The sequence below is a fragment of the Bos grunniens genome, chromosome 9 (assembly GCF_055505025.1).
Source record: "Bos grunniens cultivar Pamir isolate PY7600 chromosome 9, Bosgru_T2T1.0, whole genome shotgun sequence".
Taxonomy (NCBI): domain Eukaryota; kingdom Metazoa; phylum Chordata; class Mammalia; order Artiodactyla; family Bovidae; genus Bos; species Bos grunniens.
The window spans coordinates 82311811-82336131 of NC_141173.1; the positions used below are offsets into that span (position 1 = coordinate 82311811).

Consider the following 24321-nt stretch of genomic DNA (forward strand, 5'->3'; position numbering starts at 1 on the left):
CAGGCTGTAGAGCCTTCACCATTTCCCAATGCTGTCTTCTTTTATTTTGCTCAAGGAATTTGTCACCATGGGAAAATTTTTGTTTCTGTGTTAGAATGCTTAGCCCATGATTACAGAGACATTGTATCCTCAAGTTACTTGGAGTGTAATAGGTGTTCAGTAAGTATGGAATTGATGATGAAAGGTCCATATAGTCAAAGCTATGGTTTTGCTAGTAGTCATGTATGGATGAGAGTGGACCATAAAGAAGGCTGAGTGCCAAAGAATTGATGCCTTCGAACCGTGGTACTGGAGAAGACTTTTGAAAGTGAAAGCTCTGTAGCTCAGATGATAAAGAATCTGCCTGCCATGCAGGAGACCCGGGTTCAATCCCTGGGCCAGGATGATCCCTTGGAGAAGGGAATGGTGGCAAGCTATACAGTCTGTGGGGTCGAAAGAGTCAGACGTGACTGAGTGACTAACACTACTACTAGTGGAAAGCAAGCAGTTCAAACCAGTCAATTCCAAAGAAATCAACCCTGAATATTCACTGGAAGGACTCATGCTGAAGCTGAAGTTCCAATACTTTGTCCACCTGATGTGAACGGCCAACTCATTGGGAAAAGACCCTGATGCTGGGAAAGACGGAAGGCAAAAGGAGAACAGGGCCGCAGAGGGTGAGATGGTTGGATGGCATCACCAACTCAATGGACATGAGTTTTAGCAAACTCAAGGAGATGGTGATGGACAGGGAAGCCTGGCGTGCTGCTGTCCATGGGGTCATAGAGGTGAACATGACAGAGTGACTGAACAACAATAAGGGAACATTTCATGCAAAGATAGGCCCAATAAAGGACAGAAACAGTAAGGATCTAATGGAAGCAGAAGAGGTTAAGAAGAGGTGGTAAGAATACACAGAAGAACTGTACAAAAAAGGTTTTAATGATCTGGATAACCACAATGATGTGGTCACTCACCTAGAGCCAGACATCCTGGAGTGTGAAGTCAAGTGAGATTTAGGAAGCATTGCTATAAACAAAGCTAGTGGAGGTGATGAAATTCCAGCTGAGCTATTTCAAATCCTAAAAGATAATGCTGTTAAAGTGCTGCCCTCAGTGTACCAGCAAATTTGGAAAACTCAACAGTAGCCACAGGATGGGAAAAGGTCAGTTTTCATTCCAAAGAAGGGAAATGCCAAGGAATGTTCAAACTACCGTACAATTGTGCTCATTTCACATGCTAGCAAGGTAATGCTCAAAATCCTTCAAGCTAGGCTTCAAAAGTATGTGAACCAAGAAATTCCAGATGTACAAACTGAATTTAGGAAAGGCAGAGGAACCAGAGATCAAATTGCCAACATCCATTGGATCATAGAAAAAGCAAGGGAATTGCAGAAAAACATCTGCTTCATTGACTATGCTAAAGCCTTTGACTGTGTGAATCACACAAACTGTGGAAAATTCTCCAAGAGATGGAAATACCAGACCACCTTATCTGCCTCCTGAGAAACCTGTATGCAGGTTAATAAGAAACATTTAGAACCAGACATAGAACAACAGACTGGTTCCAAATTGAGAAAGGAGTACATCAAGGCTGTATATTGTCACACTGCTTATTTAACTTCTGTGCAGAGTACGAAATACCAGCCTGGATAAATCATAAGCTGGAATCAAGATTATTGGAAGAAATATCAACAACCTCAGATAATGCAGATGATACCACTCTAATGGCAGAAAGTAAAGAAGAACCAAAGATTCTCTCAATAAGGGTGAATGAGGAGCATGAAAAAGCTGACTTAACCCTTACATGACATATATTGAGGAATAAAGCCACTTCCCACCCCCCCAAAAAAAAGGTGGCTTAAAACTCAACATTCAAAAAACTAAGATCATGACATCCAGTCCCATCACTTCATGGCAAATAGATGGAGAAAAAATGGAAACAGTGACAGATCTTATTTTCTTGGGCTCCAAAATCATTGCAGATGATGACTGCAGCCATGAAATTAAAAGACACTTACTCCTTGGAAGAAAAGCTATGAAAAAGCTAGATACTGTATTAAAAAGCAGAGACATCACTTTGCCAACAAAGGTCTGTATAGTCAAAGCTATGGTTTTTCCAGTATATCATATACAGATATGAGAGTTAGACCATAAAGAAGGCAAGTGCCGAAGAACTGATGCATTTGAATTGTGTGCTAGAGAAGACTCTTAAAGTCCCTTGGATAGCAAGGAGATCAAACCAGTCAATCCTAAAGGAAATCAATCCTGAATATTCACTGGAAGGACTGATGCTGAAGCTAAATCTCCAATAGTTTGGTCACCTAATGCAGAGCCAGCTCACTGGAAAAGACCCTAATGCTGGGAAAGATTGAGGGCAGGAGGAGAAGGGAGCAACAGAGAATGAGATGGTTGAATGGCATCACTGATTCAGTGGATATAAATTTGAGCAAACTCAAGGAGACAGTGAAGGACAAGGAAGCCTGGCGTGCTGCAGTCCATGGGGTCACAAAAAGTTGAACATGATTTAGCAACTGAACAACAGCTGCCAAAGTGTGAAGTAAAAGTTAAGTGTTAACCATTTCTTTTATTTCAATTTCTTATATATTCAAATTATTTCATTTTATGAGTATTCATTTTAGGAAATGATCTACTGAAACAGAAAACTCCCCAAACTGCTTAAAAAGATGCCTTCAAAAAAATCTTTAGCTTTGAACATATCACTACTTTAAATATCTATTTGTAGGGGTTTTGACTATACACTAAACCAAACTTCTATGCAGAGCTTAAGATGGTACTATCTCATATCCTTCTTGGAGAAGGCAATGGCACCCCACTCCAGCACTCTTGCCTGGAAAATCCCATGGACGAAGGAGCCTGGTAGGCTGCAGTCCATGGGGTCGCTAAGAGTTGGACACGACTGAGCGACTTCACTCACTTAACTTTTCTCATATCCTTCTAGGGAAGAGAGATAGTTATTATCCTACCTCTTGAATATCCACTTTGTCATCCCTTCAAAGTGCCTAAAAGAAAACAACACAACCCCCACCACCCCTCTTGCTGTGGAGGAAGAGACTCCAACCTGGCTTCAGAACGTGTGATCATCTCCCCGATCTGAGAAGACTGGGGATCTTTCGCACTTCTCCTTTCTCCCACTTTCTGTGTGTGCGCATGCTCAGTCGTTCAGTTGTGTCCAACTCTGCAACCCCATGGACTGTAGCCCGCCAGGCCCCTCTGTCCATGCGATTATCCTGGCAAGAATACTGGAGTGGGTTGTCATTTCCTTCTCCAGGTTTTCAGGAATCGAACCCGTGTCTCCTACATTGCGCGCAGATTCTTTGCTACTGAGCCACCGGGGAAGCCCCTCCCACTATCTAGTAATTGCAGATTGGACTGACTGAGACGACCGGGTACAGCCCAGAGCCTTAGAGGATTCCACGCCCTAGCAGCTGCCAGAGAAGTTCTGACACTGGAAGCTGGAGTCCTAGCATCCCTTATCTCCTGTTTGTCTTTTAAAACCCTCACTGCTCCCTTTTCTTTACCCCCTTTCTGAGCATATTAATGTCTCTTCACTTAGGAATTCAGTAGGAAAATCTAGTTACTGCTGAAGGAGTGTGATGTTGGTTTCAAATTCCACCCCCCTCCCCCAGTCGCTTGGGCTTTCCTGCTAGCTCAGTTGGTAAAGAATCCACCTGCAATGCGGGAGACCTGGGTTCGATCCCTGGGTTGGGAAGATCACCTGGAGAAGGGATAAGCTACCCACTCCAATATTCTGGCCTGGAGAATTCCATGGACTGTATAGTCCATGGAGTCGCAAAGAGTTGGACACAGCTGAGTGACTCTCACTTTGTCAGTCATCACTGCCAAATTTCATCAGTACCACATATATAATTAATCTATTTTCTAAAAAAGCATAGCATGTAAACATTTTAAGGGAACACTTGTAACTGAAATAAGTACATAGGTAGAAAAATTTTCCTCCCCCTTGTCGTTTATCCGAGCCCTTTCATGTCTCCCCCTCTGGAACAGGCTGTCTCAAACCAGAGTTTTGTACCTCACTCTTTCACTTTGGAGCAGAGTTCATACTCTGTTTATTTCATTTCATATAGTCCTTCCCTTCCAGAGTTGTTTTTGAAATGTTAATTGCCTTTTCATTGTTATCTTTACTTTCAGATTATATTCAGTGTCCATATTGTAAGAGGAGATTTAATGAAACTGCAGCCAGTCGACATATTAATTTCTGCAAGGATCAAGAGTCTTGCCGAGTCTTTGATCCAGCCCAGACAGCAGCCAGATTGGCATCCAGAGCACAGGTAAGTCTCTCACCCCAGGTGTTGGCTCCTGTGCCCTTGTCTGCCCAGGGAAAGCAGGTAGAATTTGCAAGGGAACCTAAATCACCTGTCCTGAGAACTCTAAGGATCAGGACAGCCAATCTTCATGGGACTTGGCTACTTTTGAGCAACACTTTCCAGCTAAACAGCACCATTGGATGTTGTAGAAAAAGTTCTCTACAGGGTCTGAAGGTTCTTAGGTTGAAGACTTAGCTATCTAAGTATTGTTTCTATACTGTTATGGTAAGACTCTAACCAATGGTGATTATCATCAGCTTTAACCACCCTCAGTAGTATTTAGAACCTGAAGTGAAACTGGCATAAGTGGAGGAAACCGTCACAAGGAGCCTGTTCTACGGTTTGTGTTTGCTCCATGGAGAAGGGTCTGCAGCTTCAAAGCCACAGAATCATCAATGTAAAGTAAATAAATAAAACAGCTATTATAAATTGGAAAAGACCCTGATGCTGGGAAAGATTGAATGCAAGAAGACAATAGGAAACAGCAAACAGCTGGAAACAACTGGAAACAGCAAACAGCTCCATACACATCAAAGGTACTGGAGACATAGCTTACAGTATACTATGAAAACCATTAGTTTCATAAACATGTCTTAAATACCAAGAAAAGATTGTTATATTGTTCAGGCACTAAATCATGTGTGACTCTTTGCAACTTCCATGGACTATAGCAGTCCAGGCTTCCTTGCCTTTCACTGTCTCCCAGAGTTTGCTCAAATTCATGTCCATTGAGTCAGGGATGCCGCCCAACCATCTCATCCTCTGCCTTCCCCTTTCCTCCCACCTTCAATCTTTCCCAGCATCAGGGTCTTTTCCAACGAGTCAGCTCTTCACATCAGGTGGCCAAAGTATTGGAGCTTCAGCATCAGTCCTTCCAATGAATACTCAGGGTTGATTTCCTTTAGGGTTGATTGGTTTGATCTCCTTGCTGTCCAAGGGACTCTCAAGAATCTTCTGCAGCACCACAATTTGAAAGCATCAATTCCTCAGCACTCAGCCTTCTTTATGGTCCAACTCTCACATCTGTATATGACTACTGGAAAAGCCATAGCTTTGACTATACAGACCTTTGTTGGCAAAGTGATATCTCTGATTTTTAATATACTGTCTAGGTGTGTCATAGCTTTTCTTCCAAGGAGCAAGTGTCTTTTAATTTCCAAAGAATAACAAGGAGAAATAAGAAAGGCTTCTTAAATGGCTGCTATCAAAAAGTCTACAAACAATAAATGCTGAAGAGGGTGTGGAGAAAAGGGAACCCTCTTACACTGTTGGTGGGAATGCAAACTAGTACAGCCACTATGGAGAACAGTGTGGAGATTCCTTAAAAAACTGGAAATAGAGCTGCCATACGACCCAACAATCCCACTGCTGGGCATACACACCGAGGAAACCAGAACTGAAAGAGACACATGTACCCCAATGTTCATCGCAGCACTGTTTACAATAGCCAGGACATAGAAGCAACCTAGATGTTCATCAGCAAACGAGTAGATAAGAAAACTGTGGTACATATACACAATGGAATATTACTCAGCCATTAAAAAGAATACATTTGAATCAGTTCTAGTGAGGTGGATGAAACTGGAGCGTATTATACAGAGTGAAGTAAGTCAGAGAGAAAAACACCAATACAGTATATTAACACATATATATGGAATTTAGAAAGATGGTAATGATGACCCTATATGTGAGACAGTTAAAGAGACACAGATGTAAAAAACAGACTTTTGGACTCTGTGGAAGAAGGTAAGGATGGGATGATTTGAGAGAATAGCATTGAAACATGTATATTACCATATGTGAAATAGATCGCCAGTCCAGGTTCGATGCATGAGACAGGGTGCTCAGGGCTGGTGCACTGGGATGACCCTGAGGGATGGGATGGGGAGGGAGGTGGGAGGAGGGTTCAGGATGGGGAAACATGTACACCCATGGCTGATTCATGTCAATGTATGGCAAAAACCACTACAATATTGTAAAGTAATTAGCCTCCAATTAAAATAAATTAATTAAAAAAATAGAAAGCCTTCTTAAGTGAATAGTGCAATGAAACAGAGGAAAACAATAGAATGGGAAAGAGTAGAGATCTCTTCAAGACAATTAGAGATACCAAAGAAAAGATTAAGTGGGTCTGAATACTTAACAGTAGAGGATTGTTTAGAAAGATTTCCATGATATCCAACATGTCATAGGAATGGGACCCTCTCTAACAATAGCACACCCTACAGACTATGGATTCTGACCTCCACATATACTAGACAGTTACTGAATATCTACGCTGTACCTGCTGCTGCATCAGGTACTGGCTGATCAAGGGTTTGTGATTCAGAGGAGGGGGCACCCTTGAAAGCAGTGCAGTAGGAAGATGTCGGAGAAGGCAATGGCACCCTACTCCAGTACTCTTGCCTGGAAAATCCCATGGATGGAAGAGCCTGGTAGGCTGTAGTCGGCATATTCAGGAGTATGGTGGAGGCAAAGGCCACTTGGGATTCATGGAAAGCTTCAAGGAGGAGCAAATACTTTCCCCAAAATATCAAATGAGTTTACTGGTCTACATTTGAAGTTGAAAAGGACATTATGCACTAAATGTCCAGCCCGTGACCTGAGGAGCCCACCATGTAGAGCTGAAGGACAGAGAGCCTGTGGGTGAGTGACAGGGGGTGGCACAGGCCAGGTGAGCATCAGAGTCAGGAGGGCTTTAACCCAAGTGGACTCAGAGAGGAGGAAAAGGGATTAAGTGGATAGATGCCTTAAATCTGAGGCCAACCAACATGAGGGCCTGGAAACAGGAATTGAAAGTCACCAGGAACCCCAGAAAGTCCTATCCATCTTTTCTTCTTGTCTCTTCTTCCTACTCCACTGCTGCTTCATTGTCTCTCTGCAGAACTTGGCCTTTCTGTCCAATTGTCCATCACTAGCCTCACACATCATTCTATATGCAATGTAGACTGGTTGCATAATGCAGACTTTAGTAACATGGAATTGATATCTTAGAAAGATCACCCTGGCAGTTAGTGTTCAAGATTGACTGGTGAGAGACCAGTTAGAGCTACGCCAACTGAAAAAGAAAATGAGGGCCCAGAGTCAGAGGGATGTGTGTGGGGGGTTTTTGTGTGGAGGGTGTGGATTTAAGAGAGAATTGTTGGAACTGAGAAGCTGATTGGAATATAAGGTAAAAGAGTATCAGGGTTGGCAAAGAGGCTTTTAGCTCCAGAGCAGATAACACAACACATCTAGATGAAAGAACCCAGAAGGCAGCAGTGGGGAGGTAGTCATTTTGGTAAGGAGCCTATGATAACTACAGTTGTACAGATTCAGTCTTTACACGTGAAATAACGTGGAAGCAGTGCAGTGTCAGAAGAACTTGGATTCTACAATCAGTAGTCAGGGTTTGACCTTCAGTTTTATAATATACTATCTGTAGGTTAGTTTGGACAAGTTCCTTGAATTCTTTGAGACTCACTTTAGCCTGTGTCTGGCTGAGCTGTTAGGGGGATCACAAGTAACAGCAGTACCACACAGACCCCCCTACCTTTACCCTCTCAACACTGTCCCCGACCCCCTTTCCCCTCTCTGACGGTCCTCTCGAGTGGGGCAGGCACCACAGTTTTGGGGGAAATATGACTGCTTTGGACTTATAAGAGTGAAAATGTTAGCCGCTCAGTTGTGTCCAACTCTGTGACCCCATGGACGGTAGCCCACCAGGCTCCTCTGTCCATGGGATTCTCCAGGCAAGAATACTGGGGTGAGTTGCCATTCCCTTCTCCAATCCAGGGATCTTCTCAATCCAGGGATCGAACCTGGGTCTCCTGCGCTGCAGGCAGATTCTTTACCATCTGGACCACCTGAATTCAGCTTAATTTTGGGGGGGAAATAAAAGTACAACTCTACCTAGACTTTCTAAAGCAGTAAAGGGTGCATTCTGTTTCTTCGAATGCTTCTAAGCAGTCCACGAAGTGAGTCGGTGTTCATGGGGCCAAGGGGAGCAGAGGGGGAAGCAGCGGACGGAAGTGCTTTTTATTCCTGAAGAAGGCCAGCTGGCTGTCCTGAGCGTAACCAGCAACTTGGCCTGGTTCCTCTCCTTGTCTTCCAGAACGAAGTGGTGATTGGGAACACAGAAGAAAAATTGCTTGCTTTCTGAATTGCTTGCTTTCTGAGTAAACTCGCTGTGGAGTGTATCTGAACAGCAGTGCTGTTTCCCCCATGCCAGCTTCGCCACTCTGCTGCCTGCCTCATCGTGGAGCTTATGGAGAGGGAGAATAAAAAGGGAGGTGTTGTCTCAGTTTGGAAGGGCTGTTAACAGCACAGCTGAAATGTGTTTCTATTTTAAACATAATCAGCTTTAAAAAATGTGTTATACCCTTAACCAGAAGAGACCCGGATGGGTTCTCTGAAAATAGCTTTCTTTGTTTGCCTGGGGATGAGCTGCATGCCATCGCCTCGCAGCAGGCCCTGCCCAAGTGAGGATTCTCACTTGGAGGAACAGGTTATCTTTGTACGGGAGTTGCCATGGAAATGTGGAGGGATCTGTGGCAAGGTAAAAGGGAGGGCACAAAGGAACTCCCAAGGAACCTTTCGGTCCTTCTTCCATGTTAATATGGCTCTTCTGCTACCGCCACTCAGTAGGGTGGGCAGTGGCGTGGGGATGTTGGAGTTCCATGTTTAAAACATTTGGTGCCTGCCAGTGCCTGTTTTTCTTCTCTGTGCATGTATTTAAAAACAAAATCATCTTCGAGTATAATGAAAAGCCCAAATGTTCTATAACTATCCTTATTGACATTAAGTGATTTCTTATGTCTCCACATAACTGATCGAACAGGATTAACACATCACCACTCCCCCAAAGGGCTTGATTGTGGAACAAAAGCCCCAAAACCCAGACATGGTTTTGAGCCCCAGCAGGAAGAACAGGAGCCAGGTTACTGAGGTGCAGGGTGTGTGGGTCCCCCTCCCCTGGGCGTCACAGGTCCTGGACATGACCACCCTGCTGCTGGTGCACGGGAGGCCACATTACCTCCTGTATGCTTCCCGAGCTGACAGAGCTCTTCCCTTCTCCTCCCCAATCCCCCACCTCCCCGCTGGTCTCCCTCTCCCTCTGTCTCCTTCTCCAGGGTAGAGCTCAAATGAGTCCAAAAAAGGAACTGACTGTAACCAGTGCTGTGGGAGCTCTGCTACAGAACAGGGCCCTGGAGGCCAGTGCAGCGCCAACCAGGCCAGGTGAGTTGGAATGAGCATCTCAACTATCGAATGACGGGGTCAGAGGAGACCACTGTTGGCTTCGGGATTTGCTGGCGGTCAGCAAAAACTATGACATCCAAAGTTGCTTTGGGATATAAAGATATGTGAGTTTGTTTGAGATTTAGAGCTTATTTGGCAGGAAAGGATATTTCCTAATTTACCAAGATTGTACAACTCTTGACAGTATACAAAATCAGATCTGATGACAATAGCTGGGGCTAGAACCGTTGTTCCCAGATCTGGTAAAATTAAGAAGAGATTAAGGATGGGAGATGGCAGTGTGTCAGGTTTTGTGTTGAAAATAAGGGAAGAAAATGAAATTGTGGTCTCAGAGGGATATCTGTATTTCCATGTTCATTACAGCATGTTTCAAATAGCCAAGATACAAAAACACCCTTCATGTTCATTGATGGATGCATGGATAAAGATGGGGTATATATGCACAATGGAATATTATTCAGCAATAAAAAGAGAAGGCAATCCTTCCATTTTCAACTTCATGATAAACCTTGAGGTGAAATAAGTCAGAAGGAGGACAAATAGTGTATGATCTCAGTTATGTGCGTGCTCAGTCATGTCCGATTCTTTGCCATCCCATGGACTGTAGCCCACTATGTCCTCTGTGGAATTTTTCAGGCAAGAATACTGGAGTGGGTTGCCATTCCCTTCCCCAGGGGATCTTCCCAACCCAGGGATCAAACCTGAATCTCTTGCATCTCCTATATTGGCAGGTGGACTCTTCACCAGTGCTCCACCTGGGAAGCCATGTGTGGAACCTTAAAATGTTACACTCAAGTATAGAACAGCCCTTTGGACTCTGTGGGGAGGGGGGTGGCTTGGGAGAATGGCATTGAAACATGTATAATATCATATAAGAAATGAATTGCCAGTCCAGGTTCGATACAGGATGCTCAGGGCTGGTGCACTGGGATGACCCAGAGGGATGGTACGGGGAGGGAGGTGGGAAGGGGTGCAGGATGGGGAACACATGTACACCTGTGGCGGATTCATGTTGATGTATGGCAAAACCAATACAATATTGTAAAGTAATTAGCCTCCAATTAAAATTAAAAAAAAAAAAAAGAGTAGAATGGTGGTTGCCAGGGGTGGAGGATAGGGTGGGAGAAATGGGGAGATGTTGGTCAAAGGGTGAACTTCCAGTAATGAGATGAATGAGTTCGGGGAATCTAATGTTCAGCAGGGTGACTATAGTTAACAGTACTGTATTATCTACTTAAAAGTTGCTGAGAGGATAAATCTTAAATATTCTCACCACACACACACACACACACACACACACACACACAATACTAACTATGTGAGGTGACGAGTGTGTTAACCAAGCTTACGGTGGTAATCATTTTGCAATACATACATGTGATAAATCATCACATTGTACACCCTAAACTTGCACATTATATTCAGTTAGATCACAGTAAGGCTGGAAAGAAAAGGAAATGGGGAAGAATTTCCTTCCTAGAATGAAATAGTGTCTTCGAAGTAGGAAAAAGGAATGCCCACCATTTTAGTATTTACTATATGCTTGACCATTTCTCTTCATCTTCACAATAATCCTCCACATGTTTTAACCTGTGGAATGGGAACTGAGGCTCAGAGAGGGTGAGTTGTTTAAGACACACCACTGGTAGACGGCAGAGCTGGATTAGATATCTCCTGTGTTTACCTTCTTCACTGAGCTGCGTTGCTAGTAATGGACATTCTTCTTTATGGTCAGCATCACTATGAAGGCAATGAATGAAATCATGACCATATTGGCACCTCTGGTCAGGAGTCTTATTCTGAAGGTATTATCAGAACCAGAATAAGAAGTGCCAGTCTCATAGTCCATAAGGTAACAGCATCAGAAATCTTTATCATTAGTTTTTAAATTCCTCCTGAGTTGCTTATCATGGGAGAAAAACTGAGTTGATATTTTAAAAATTCATAGCCATCTAAGCTCAAACCACGAGTTGTTTTTTTTCTTCATTATCTGTAGAGACTTATCCATGAGGTAGGTTTTAGCTTTTACTAAGGAAAAAAATAATTCAAATCATTTATGTATTCTTTTGGTAAAACTTCCACTAACAAGCTTTTTTTTCCGAAGTAAAATGACTAGTGTCCTTGAGAAAAGACAATTTCTTTATATTATAGTTTCTTCTTATTTTTTCAAAGAATATATTATAATGCTTCCCTTTCAGTGAAAAACATCCTTTTGAGTTTGTTTGTCAAGAGGGCGTATTTCTTAATTCATTGGGATTAGACAACTCTGACAGTGTGCCAAGTCAAATGCAAGTACAGCCTCAGAGTGTCGGACCTTCACTCCCCGGTTTAGTAAACCAGGAAAGAGACTGGGAATGAGGGAAGACAGGCCTAGTATTGAAAAGAGGAAAAGAGTTTCCTTCCTTGAACTCAATAGTTAGAGCAGAAGCAAGGTAAAGTGGAAAGGTCCTGAATCAGGGCAGCAGCCCTGTGTCCCAGTATGTGGCGATGAGCAGGACAATACACAGACACTGTTCTGATACACTAGGAAATAGATGAGCAGGCCAGCAGACCTAAGCAGAATATATCATACTTGTTAACTCGTCAACAGTGGTTTGTAGATCACTGTGATGTTGTTAAGTAAAAGGAGAATCCAACATAGCCCACACTAGGTTCTGGGCCACCAGCTGACTGCACCGTCCACTGTCTCCTCTCCATCCGGCTCGAGCAGCCTCTCTTGCTCCTGCTCACTCCTGGCTCAGGGCCTTTGCACTGGCCGCCCCCTCTGCCAAAAACCAAAACATCCCTCAGTGATCTACCCTGCTGTCTCCCTCCCTCCCTCCAGCTCTTAGCAGAGTGTCTTCCCAGTGGGCCCCGCACCAACCCAACCTCTGTGTTTCAAAGTAATCAAACCCACTATAATTCTTTTTGTAGTTTCCCAGCAGTTACCATCATCTAATATATTCAGTACATCTTTATTTTCTTTCTGTCCCATCCACTATGCCAGAAAAGGGGATGTAAGCTTCAAGAAGGCAGGAATCTGTACTTGGTTTATTTTGTATTGTACTGCTCAGGTTCGATCCCAGGATTGGGAAGATTCCCTGGAGAAGGGCATGGTAACCCACTCCAGTATTCTTGCCAGGAGAATCTCATGGACAGAGGAGCCTGGCGGGCTATAATCCATGGGGTCGCAAAGAGTTAGACACGGCTAAAGTGACTTAGCCCACACACACCTCTACTTGTTAGAATTGTTCGTGGCATTTATGAAATGCTCGGTAAATACTTCTTGAATGAAATATATTGGACAAAGTTGATATCTTGAGTCTATAATTTCTCACTTAAATTACTGAAATATGAATAGTCATGTTAATTAGCTTTAAGAGATAGCTTTTGCTTTTATTTCTGGTTCAAGATGCTTTTTCAATTTTAGATTCTGTTCTTACCTGTGGCCTCACCTGTTAACATTTAAAAATAAAATCACCAAGGTTAGTGTGCTTTTAAATTAGTCACATTTCATTTGAAGCCATTCTGGAGAGAAAGCAGAAGTATATTGAGGGGAAGTGAATTTTCAAAACTGTTTAAGGCTTGGAGAAAAGCCTGAGTACTTTTTACTAATGTAAATAGGCCCATGTATTTATCAGATTCTCATCTACTAGCCATTGTTTTTGATCTGGTCAGTACTAATCTATTTGTAATAAGAGGATCTTTAAAAAACTGTTGGTGGTGGTCTAGCTATCTTTAGGTTGACAATCTGTCGTTTAGGCCACTTGATGTCACTTACCTTCCATGTAAATCCTATTATTGTCTTTCATCTAGCTGGTAGTTAGCCTTCTAAAACCCAGGCTTTCATTCTTTGACTCTCTTGAGTAAAATAAACATTTAGAATCTCCCATTTATAACCCTTTGTTTTAAATTCACAGTGAGGGAAGACGTGTGTTAGGCACAACCTGCAGTCAGTAATCATTATATCTAATGTTTAACAGTGGGATATAAAAGTCTTAAGGGATTACAAGAAAGAGATCTACTTTTCCCAGGAGATTTTATGGAGGAGGTAATGGTCAGAGAGAGAAAGTTTCATAGAGATGGAGGCTTTGGGGATGAGCTAGATTTTAACCAATGGAGAAAAGTTGGGAAGCAACAGAGATATGAAAATAAGAACACAACACATACTCTGGGGGGAAAAATGGTCCATTTGGCCAAAGCGTGGAGAAGAACTGGGATTAAAGTTAGAATGGAAGGCTGGCACTAGAGCAAGGAGGGCCGTAGATGCTCAGCAAGGTGTCCAGACTATGTGTGATTAATGCCGTTGCTGGTGTCACTGCCCTGGACACGTGTCTGAAAAGCTCTTATGATGACCTAGGAACTTTTTGGTTCTACAGACTAAGTTAGCCTGCCAAAATGTCTCTTGAGAAAGGGCATTTTTTAAGAAGTTGCCATGGAAGGAATTAATGCTTACTGTAGAAGATCTTAGAAAATGGAGAGAAGGTATGAAGAGAAAAAAAATCATCCATAATTCCACACCCTGACATGTCTACCGTTAATATTGATACCTCTTTTCACTTTCTCTCTTTATTCGCCGCCTCTTTTGTTTTCTTTTGATCTAAATTATGATCATAGTCCATGTACACATCCTGATTTTTTTTTCCCACAAACTTTGAACATTTCCCTATGGCAAAGAGTTTCTTTAAAAACATAATATCATATGTTTTCAAAGATACATATGATATCACAAAAAGACAATATAATTTGTCTATTTTCCTGATGTTGAATAGGTAGGTTGTCTCTGCTTTTTTGCTGTACCGAATATTTCCCTTCTTCATGGACAGTAGCCCATGCTTAATTGTATGCTCTTCTAAGCTCTTCAAATATGAATCTTCGTTAATCCTTGTTTAATCCTCACAGTAACACAGAGACATACTATTCATAGCCCGGGTTTGCAGGTGAGGAAAGCACAGGTAAGGGAAGCAACTTGCATAAGGAGTTTGTAATAGAAAATGGTAGAGCCAAGCAAATCTTCATCTGCTTTGGGAAAACTGGGTCAAAAAACATTAAGGAGATAATTATATAAATATATACTATTTAGTACATATTATATACTAGTATCTCACAATTGAGCTGGACCGTAAAGAAGGCAGAATGTCAAAGAATTGATGCTTTTGAACTGTGGTACTGGAGAAGACTCTTGAAAGTTCCTTGGACAGCACAGAACTCAAACCAGTCAGTTTTAAGGGAAATCAAAACTGAATACTCATTGGAAGGACTGATGCTGAAGCTCCAGTATTTGCGTCATCTGATGTGAACACCTGACTCATTGGAAGAGTCCCTGATGTGGGGGAAGATTGAGGGCAGAAGGAGAAAAGGGAATCAGAGGATGAGATGGCTGGATGGCATCACCAATGCAGTGGGCATAAACTTGCACAAACTTCAGGAGATGGTGAGGGACAGGGAGGCCTGGTATGCTGCAGTCCATGGGGGTCGCAAAGAGTTGGACACGACTGGGCGACTGAACAACATATACTAGTATATATATTAGGCTTCCCTGGTGGCACAGATGGTAAAGAATCTGCCTGCAATGCAGGAGACCCAGGTTCAATCCCTGAGTTGAGAAGATCCCCTGGAGAAATATGTATATTACTTAGTAGATGTATGTTTAGTAAATTACTTAGAAAAAGATATGGCTCTTCTTTCTCACAAAGATTCTAATGTTCAGATGAGAACTGAGTTTATAACCTAGTCAGCAAATATCTACATGGCTATTTCTCAAGGGATTTGATATATAGATTTATAGGGAAGATACCTCTGGGCAGCAACTTCTCCAGCACCTTTATACAGAGAGACTATGGCCACCATGAGCTGTAGTTCTGGTTTCTGCTTTGGTTTCTGGAGCCAGTGGATTTGATCAAGTTAAGCATCCTGCCTGCACTAGCCTCCCCTTCTTGTGCTTGCGTGCTCAGTTGCTCAGTCATGTTCTACTCTTTGTGACCCCATGGACTGTTGCATGCCAGGCTCCGCTGTCCATGGGATTTTTCAGGCAAGAATATTCCCCTCCTTACCTAATTGTGTAGCAAATGTAATGAGTATTGAAGGGTCAGTTACTGATTCCTTGGAAAAAACAAAGCTTGTAAATCTTCGGGTAATATGATCACTGAGTTCTATCCTGTGTCCTTTGATATTGATTCGCAGTTTCCTGGGGTGGTTTGGTCATTCTTCCTTTGTAAAACACTGATTAGAAAAGAGGCCTCTAGGACAGAGAGTACTATTCTTCCTTCTTTTTTAATGATTTCTCTGAGAATCCTGTTCCATCCCATGTGGTCCAGCACAAACTGTGGCGTGTTATGCCCATAGATTCCTATGTCTCCATTCCTAGCGGTGCTGCTGAACACAGAGGAAAAGAGTCCTGTTTGGGAAATGAGTCCATCAGTGTGTAAATAACCGCTGGGAGGGAAGGCCTTTCATGCTTCCATGAGGTTTATCAAACCCTTTCTAGCATGAGAGCAAGCAAAGAATTTTGTGAAGATATGGAACATTCTCTGGGTACATTTTGAAAGCTGGGGCCATAGTGGGATCAGGTGTTGAGGGTCAATTTGTATAAATGGGGGGTGGTCATTGAGGTGGTGGGCCAACGGGCCTGTCCATGGTTAAGTGAAGGCTTAAGGGTAGAAGACAGAGGGCTTCTAACACAGATTCTGTTTTCCTTATTATCTGGCCCAGGATAGGGATTGAGAACTTGTCTATAGCTCCGAAACAAAAAGGAAGAATAGAGACTTTTGAGTCCAGTGTGAGAATTTCATAATCATCCTTTTTTTCTGTTGTTGCTAATGTTTGCTTTTACATAATAACAAATCTGTTTATGTCTGCAAAGGATCAGCAGTGGACCCTGCTTCTGGAGCAAAACTCAGACAAGGATTTGCTAAATCTTCTAAAAAAGATTAACTCCTAGAGGCCAGGTAAGGGAAAAAAAAATTTAACTTCTACGTGTTGCCAATCGTCTAAATGGGCAAGACAGTTAATGAGCCTTTAAGAGAATGAATCCATAGCAGGCCAAAGAGGAATTTGGGCAAATCCTGATTTGGGTTACTAAAATGTATGCTCTTGAAACTTACTCTTTTGTTAAACATATAGTTTGAAATGATGTTCAGTTTTTGCTTCTCGGATTTGACAGGAAGCAGGAATTCATTTTGTTTCTTGGATTTAACAGGAAAGGGAAATGATTCTTCATTTTGACCAGGAAGGTTACTGCCCTCTCCCTTTTTCTAAACAAAGACAGGTCCCTGAGATTGACACTGAATAGTCACTGTATAGACACTGCTATGAAGCTGGAGAATTCTTGATATTGTGAATTGTTAAAAACAATGAACAATTAAAAGAGGCCTGTATTACTTAACAATCTCAATGTGGGAACAACAAAGCTCCAAAGTAAGTGCCTTCTCTTTCTGCTTTCAGCCTGGTTCCCTCACCGTCCTCGACCTGGATGGTCGTACCCAGGACCTCCACCTAAGGTGAGGGAACCGGAGGCATCTGTTTACACGCCTGCGATTTCTTTGGAGACAGCATGTAGAACAAGTAAAAACTACGTTCAAATTTTCTTATCTACTCCCTTCAAATTTTACCCCTCAAATCATTAAACAATGCATCAACCTGTATGATAGTGCTTGATTTAAAGACTCACTTGAAGCTTTTTTTCCCCTGTGCTATACAGTAGGTTCTGATTAGTTATCTGTTTTATACATACATGCTTAGTGGCTCAGTCATGTCTGACCCTTTGGACTGTAGCCTGCCAGACTCCTCCGTCCATGGGATTCTCCAGGCAAGAAGGGGTTGCCGTTTCCTCTTCTAGGGGATCTTCCTGACCCAGGGATTGAGCCTGCATCTCCTGTGTCTCCTGTATTGCAGGTGGAGTCTTTACCAGCTGAGCCATCGGGGAAGCCTATTTTATGCGCAGTAGTGTATATATGTCGATCCCAATCTCCCAGTTCATCCCATCCCACCATTCCCCTTCCTCTGCTTGGTGTCCATACATTTGTTCTGTATATCTGTGTCCCTATTTCCGCTTTGCAAATAGGTTCATCTGTACTATTTTTCTAGATTCCATATATATGTGTTAAGCTTTTTTTTAAGTGGACACTTTTTAGTCTTTTTAAAGAAAATGTTGCTTTGATATTAGAAACTTTTGGTGAAACAGTCTTTATTACTTCCTAGGAAAATCTTGTTTTTACCTAGTTTATTCTACATAATAGGCATGAAATCTCAGATAAACTTTGATGTTTGCTTCTAATGAACATTAAACTGTCATCAGTAGCTACTCCTGTTTTAAATGTCCATCTGTATGCCGTGTAGAATTGCCTCAAATACACCAGTGTTCTGGGGGAACACTACAGTGAAAACAACAGGTTACAACCTTCCCATCCTGTAGAAAGGATCCTCTAAGTGCACTCAGGCCATCTAGTTACCGTGGCCAACTCGGAAGTCAGCTGTTCTTTACACTTTCAGTTCATGTAGCTCTGTTGGGAGGTGGTGTCTCAACTATTTTTTTCTCTTGATCTTCCTAAGGGTTGGTACACTTTTTTCCTAGAGTTATTTATACTTAATTCATGCCTTTTAATCAGGGAATTTTATTAAGGTCAGGGAACTTTATTTAGGAATAAGCCATTTTTTTCTGTCTAAATAGGAGTACCAGCCTCCAGGTACAGCAAACACATCTGAAAGTATTACAGGCTGTATTTTGGGGACCAGTTGCTATGTTTTATGCTCAGGTGAATCAGGTATGTGTTCTGGAACTGACTGAAGACATGTAAAAGTGTTTGTGGAAGCTTCTATAAATGGAAAATGGAAGCTTTAGCCAGGGTGAGCTGGCTCTCTGTCCCTCTCCACTTGCTCTGAGAGGCTGCCTTCCCTCAGCTAGAGTTAAGAGTGGACATGGGAGCTTAGACAGCCCAGAGTCGTGGAGTCCTACTGACCAGGTAACCTGTGTTCTGTTGTATCATTTCTTTTATGGTCACCAGCTCACTCCTAAGGACTGTGTTGAACCATGGTTTCTCATATTGGGCTAATATGCTGCTTTAACGGGACAAACGAACTCAAGGTTCCCCTTTCTCTACTCACCCCCACCCTATTTAGAGGTCAAGCAAGCAAAAAAGTATTATGGGCCATAATACTTTTTGAAGACATCCAATAAGAAATAATTTATAATTTGTACTGGAAACTAATGGTAAACACCACTGTAAAACTGGATCATGGTAGCCCAGTATAGATGAAACTTCAGAAGCTAGTATTCTGACCTACACATCAGAAATAAATTACACAGCATTCTGGAAGACTTCACAATGTCATACAGTAAGTTTAGAAATAAGTTCTTTGGTCTGTGAATTTAATGAAGCATACAAGCTTCAACCTTCAACAAAATTATTGTTTTAAAAAGAGAGTTTCTAACCGATCCTGAATAGAGGTCAGAATAGTTGTTTCTGTTGGGGTTGTGATGACCAGGGGGAGCATGACGGAGCAGGCCGAGGAGCTGAAGTGTTTTCCATCTGTGTGGAGAATGGGGAGTGTGGCTGTATATAAAAATGACTCAAGTCATTTGCTGAATTTGTACTTTATTTATTATATGTAAGATATATCTTCATATTGAAAGCCTCTAAACACAAAAGACAGAGGAGCTTTAAAAAAAGAAGGTTAGGTTTTACAGTTTAAAAACTCATTAAGATACCAAATTCCAGAGATAGATTATAGTTACATTGTAAAATGCTATATGTTTTATGCTATATGTTTTGAATATAATATTGACTTAAATGATGAATTTTAAAATGCATTTACTTATTGGTGATTAAAAATACTTAAGCAGAGTAGTATTTTAAGCCAGACAGAGCAGAGCAAAAGAAATTCTTGCTTAATAGATAGATATATATATATACTTTAAAATTCCAGTAATATTCTTAAATTCCTGTTAAAAATATAATCAGTATTAAAGTCAGTAAAATGCTTATTTTGACTGACGCCTGGATTATTTTACCACTTAACCTGGTTACACAGTGATTTTTTTTTTTTTTTCTGTCAGATATAACTGACAGTTTAGTCTTTAAGATAAATGAAGTGATAACTCACATTGTAGCATCCTGTGGAAAATATTCAAACTACATTTAAAATGCTTTAAAATGAAGACGTCTATTATTCCACAAGAAATTGTTTCTGTAAAACTACAGGTTGGCTATGGCAATAGTAACTAAACTACATCCAACCCTGAAGGTAGAAAAATCCCTGAAAAGAAATACACAGCCTGGTGATAATATGCGATATAAAGATTACTTTCTTATGTTAAAAATCCTCCCATTTTGGAAAAATCCAAACCTTCCACAGTTCCCTTACTAGGCAGTGCCACATAAAGTTACTTAGCTAACATTATTATGAGCATGGCTTACGATTAAGTTGATAAACACCACTATATAGCTACATCAATATATAGCAGCCCTCTTATGGATGTCGGTTATGATAATAGTTGCAGTTCCATTGAAGAATACTTGCTTATTAAATTTGGTACAAAGCATGAACACTCAGGACAGATTGGCACAATACATGCAGTTCAAGAACTCTCTTCTCTCAAGCCAGTCATCACTGAATAAGCCATATTCCAGTCCTGCTTCCTAAATCTTTCCTTGTATTATCATAGCTGATGTTTAAAATGCTTCTCAAAATATCTTTCAGAGTAAGAAAAGTATGCTTAAAAAAAAACAAAAACCATTCATCTGAATGCATGGTGGAAATGAGGCAGGATAGCCGAACCAGTGCCAGCTGGGAAAACGTGGGGGATGGGTGGCAGGGGGAGCTGGCCCAGGCTCATAGTGCTCATGGCTAGTGAGGGGTCTTGGGGCTGCTGCCCCAGACAGCCCAGCCTATGCGGCAGAGATTCCCCAGCCCCCAGGGCAAGACCACTACTCCCAAAGGCATTCTGGGTAGCAGGAGGCAGCTGCCAGAAGCCCAACAGAGGGGAGAGGTCCAGAGAGGCAGGTAATATGTTCACAGCATCTGCAGCTAGCTCTTTGGGCAGGTTTACTTTACCTGCACCTCCCTTAGCCAGGTCAAAGCCTGCATTGAGCTTGTGAGGTGACTGAGGCTCTTGCAGAGGCAAGTCCTCAAGCAAATTGGCACTGCAAAATCCTTTAGTATCTGTTTTGAGGGGCAGGCCTGCCAGTGGGGCGTATGAGGTAGAACCAGCGCTGTACTTGTGATTCTGGAGGGGTGCCGGGGGAGAGCTGGGGGTGGCCATGGGGTGGAGGGGAGCCAGGAGCTCTGACAGCACTGATATAGGCTGGGGGGCCTGCTCCAAGGCATTGAGGGTGTGTACCTCAGCTGGCAGGCTACCCGCAAGCCCATTCTGTGTAGGGGCCCCTATCGGAAAAGGAGACAGTGGGGCAGCCTTCAGTTGGAACTGGGGAGAGAGAGCGTGGAGAGTATTCAGAAGGTCTCCAGCCTGCAGGCTCTCCTTCATCAGCTCCTGTGGGTGGGTCTTCTTGGTGTGACGCGTGAGGTGGTCTTTGCGCCCGAATCTCTGGGCACAGAACTGACACAGGAAGTCCTTGCAGCCTGTGTGGACCACCAGGTGGCGCCGCACATCCTTCCGGGTGTAGAAGCATCTGTCGCAGTGGTCGCACTGGTGCTTCTTCTCCTTGGTTCCAGTCGAGGGCTTCTCTTCGGCGTGGGCTTTGAGGTGGTCGAGCAGCACCTCAGTGCTCCCCAGCTCCAGGGCACAGACCCCACAGGTGAGGTCGCCACTGCTGGCCGCGTGGAGGGCCAGGTGCCTCTTGTAGCCCAGCATGGTGTGGTACTTCTTCCCACACTCCTCGCACCCAAAGGCCATTTTGTTGGGGTCGTGCGTTTGGAGGTGGTTCTTCAGGTGGTCTTTCCGGTTGAAAGTCTTCTCACAGTAAGCACACCGGTGAGATTTCTGGGGTGAATGTGTAGCCATATGCCTAGGGACAGATGGAAAAAATGCACAACAGACACAGTTTTTTTAAGAGCCAAAGAAACATATAGAAACAATATTAAAATGTTAGTAGTTTTCTCCAGGTGGTGGTATATACATTTTAGTTGTTAAAATACTTTTCTGTGTTTTCCAGATTTCTACACATAAACTTTATAATAAAAGAACAGTACTACATGATGCGATGCAGCCGCCACACCTGTAAAGAACATGCATTGAGAACGGATTTCCTCATCTATACACAGATTTCTAAACACAAGTATATACAAGTATTTTAAAATATATGATCATGAAGAAATAGTTTCAGGAAGAGTTTAAATGACTATTCTATACTCTTAAAATTTCTGAATTTCCAAAAATGATCCAGTTTGCCTTCTACACAGAACTCTACAGCGCCCCCCCCCCACCCCCACCCCACTGTTACTGTTTCTAGTACAATCTCTGCTTTATCTTGATAGAAAGTTCAGGCCTTAGACATAATGCTAAAAAGACTATCCTTAACGTCAGAGACAGTGTCTATTATGTATTATGGACCCAGAATGGCAACCCCACCACGTGTTCTCTGAGCTTCACCCACATGCCTCCCAGCAGAACGTTACAGTGAGGTCTTAAGTTTCTGCTATTTAATACCTTCCAGTGAGCTCTCATGTCAGATGCATGAAGCCCCTGTCTCCATTTCTTTAAGAGCCCCCTTAGACGCTTCCAACTCACTTCCTAAAGGTCACTGGTAATTTCACTGGCAAAACTCAGAAGGACTTTCTCTAGAAGCACCAAGCTGCTGCCCCTGGACACAGAGAGGGAACCAGACACCAACTGCGCACAAACAACGCTGAGCAACAGGGGCCAGCGCAATAGCTCTTTGGGGTCTGAGGTGATGCTGGTCTCTCTGAGTTCCAAGACATTCACAGGTTGCAGAAAGGGTTTCTCAAGCTGGCTAGAGGGCAAATAACAAACTCGGCATTTAAACAATTTTCTCTCTGGGCCAGCACTAGCGTTCAGGAACCTAAAGTTCTGTGATAGATCTTGCCCCTCCTTTTTCCTCTGTGGAGGATTGTTATCTGATTAGCTCTCATTTATCAGCCATGTGTAGATCAATGCCAAGTGAGCAGCTCTGGACCTCGTATTTCCTGTCCTGTGAGAAAGGTTCAGGGGGACACAAGTCACACCTGAGCAGTAATACCACTTGTCACATTACATCCCACGAGCTTCCAACCCCTGTTTTTTTTTTACTTTTCCCTTTGCCTGGCATCCAGTTCTTCTCCATGTAATTTACTCCTCACTTGCTCACGCAACAATCCCAGTCTAGAACATGACCACCTTAGAGCTAGAATGACTGCCACGTCTTGCTGCCCTCCCTAACTTCTCTTCTCACCTCACAGCCCAGGAAACCACCACTTCCGGTCTGTCCTGTAGTTTCCAAACCACCACCATCTTTGGGTGTCACCTGGGCCACGTCAATGAGCTTAGAATGCTTCCAGGTTAACTGCTGACCCTGGGACTTCCATCTGCCTTGCCAAATCGTCTGTTCCTGCCTTTGGCTGTCTAACTGCTTTCATCCTTCGCTATATTAGGTCCCATGTGCTCTTTTCTAGTTAAGCAAGTCAGTTACTTTCTTCTTCAACCTTTGATTATGAAATGGAACTTTTATGTGGCAACTGAGACACAGGATGGAATGCTACATTTTTTTTTTTTTTTTAAGGCATCCTGCCCTCTTCCCTCCCTTTATTAGATCACTGCTTCAGGCCAGAGGGGCAAGACATGCTGGTGGCTATGGAAGGGAAGGCCATCCTTGCAGAAAGTACACTGCTTCCCTTTTTTGCCTCTCTTCACACCCTTAGCTGAAGAAGTTGTTTCCCTTGCTCAGAACTACCAGCTCCTAAATATTGCTTAAGACATCTCCTTCAGTGCGGTTTACCACAGTAATCCCACCTAATTCCTGTCATTCCAGTAATCTGTCGGCGCCACTGTCTGTTCCAAATATTTATCTCCTATATGTATTTTGGTCTTTACCCACAGTTATAATATCCTCACTGTGGCTTAACTGCAGCTAACCCTGCCTTTGGTGTTCGGGTAAGGATAATTACTGTGTACACGTAAGAAGCATGCTGCAAAACAGGAAGCCTTTGCAACAAAACTGGTGGATACAGTAGGCACTCAATACTTATATTTATGGCAACTAGAGATTGGCCGATGTACAGAACACATTTGAATTTTAAGCACTCGTAGGCTTATTTGAGCAAATCAGCTTATCAATGATCTATAACAGGGCTATTCATAAGGGCCAGGAACATAACTTCTTTCTCTAACTCTCCCCAGTGCCTTCCACCAGGAGCACTCCCAAATTTGATCATAAGGTGGCCCGTGCTCATAGCATACTCAGATGGAAATTGTCTCTCACTCAATTCTCACCTTCACTTATGCACTTAATCTGCTGGTCTGAAAGTTACAGTTCATTACATGAAGACTAGAGGCATTTCCCTTAAGCAGGTATCCAGACAGGCATGCGTTCATGGGAGCTCTGTGTGTACAGCTCTGAGTGTACGGCACACACAGCACACGCACAGCATTCACTGTCGATCAGCCTACCGTGCAACATACTCATTATGAGTGTATTTTGAGTACTGTCTTTCTATGATATAAAAATCCTTTACAGGCAGAAACTACATCTCATATACCATTTCTCTCATGGAAGTACGACGATCAAGAAATAATTCAGACTAAACGTTACTATTTTTAAAAAAGGACCTATCTCCACAAAGTAGTTTTTACCCTTTGTTGAATCCTTCCCTTCCATCCTCACTCC

General features: G+C 42.7%; 2 protein-coding genes across 33 annotated transcripts in view; one reads left to right on the top strand and one right to left on the bottom strand.

The window, feature by feature from the left end:
* Window positions 1-17187, top strand: part of ZC2HC1B (zinc finger C2HC-type containing 1B) — a gene marked incomplete at its 5' end in the record, with an annotated part of 33530 nt that extends 16343 nt beyond the window's left edge. The window contains 4 exons of the mRNA XM_086316174.1: window positions 4152-4291; window positions 9439-9544; window positions 16407-16491; window positions 16988-17187. Of these exons, the coding sequence (XP_086172300.1) occupies window positions 4152-4291; window positions 9439-9544; window positions 16407-16477 (317 nt within the window). The remainder of the gene's footprint in view (window positions 1-4151; window positions 4292-9438; window positions 9545-16406; window positions 16492-16987) is intronic.
* Window positions 17188-19120: 1933 nt separating this feature from the next.
* The window catches only part of PLAGL1 (PLAG1 like zinc finger 1), a 97343-nt gene continuing 92142 nt past the window's right edge, over window positions 19121-24321 (bottom strand). For all 32 annotated transcript variants that reach the window (XM_086318161.1, XM_086318160.1, XM_086318186.1 and 29 more), the window contains one exon: window positions 19121-21507. In XM_086318161.1, the coding sequence (XP_086174287.1) occupies window positions 20280-21507 (1228 nt within the window). In that variant the 3' untranslated portion in view covers window positions 19121-20279. The remainder of the gene's footprint in view (window positions 21508-24321) is intronic.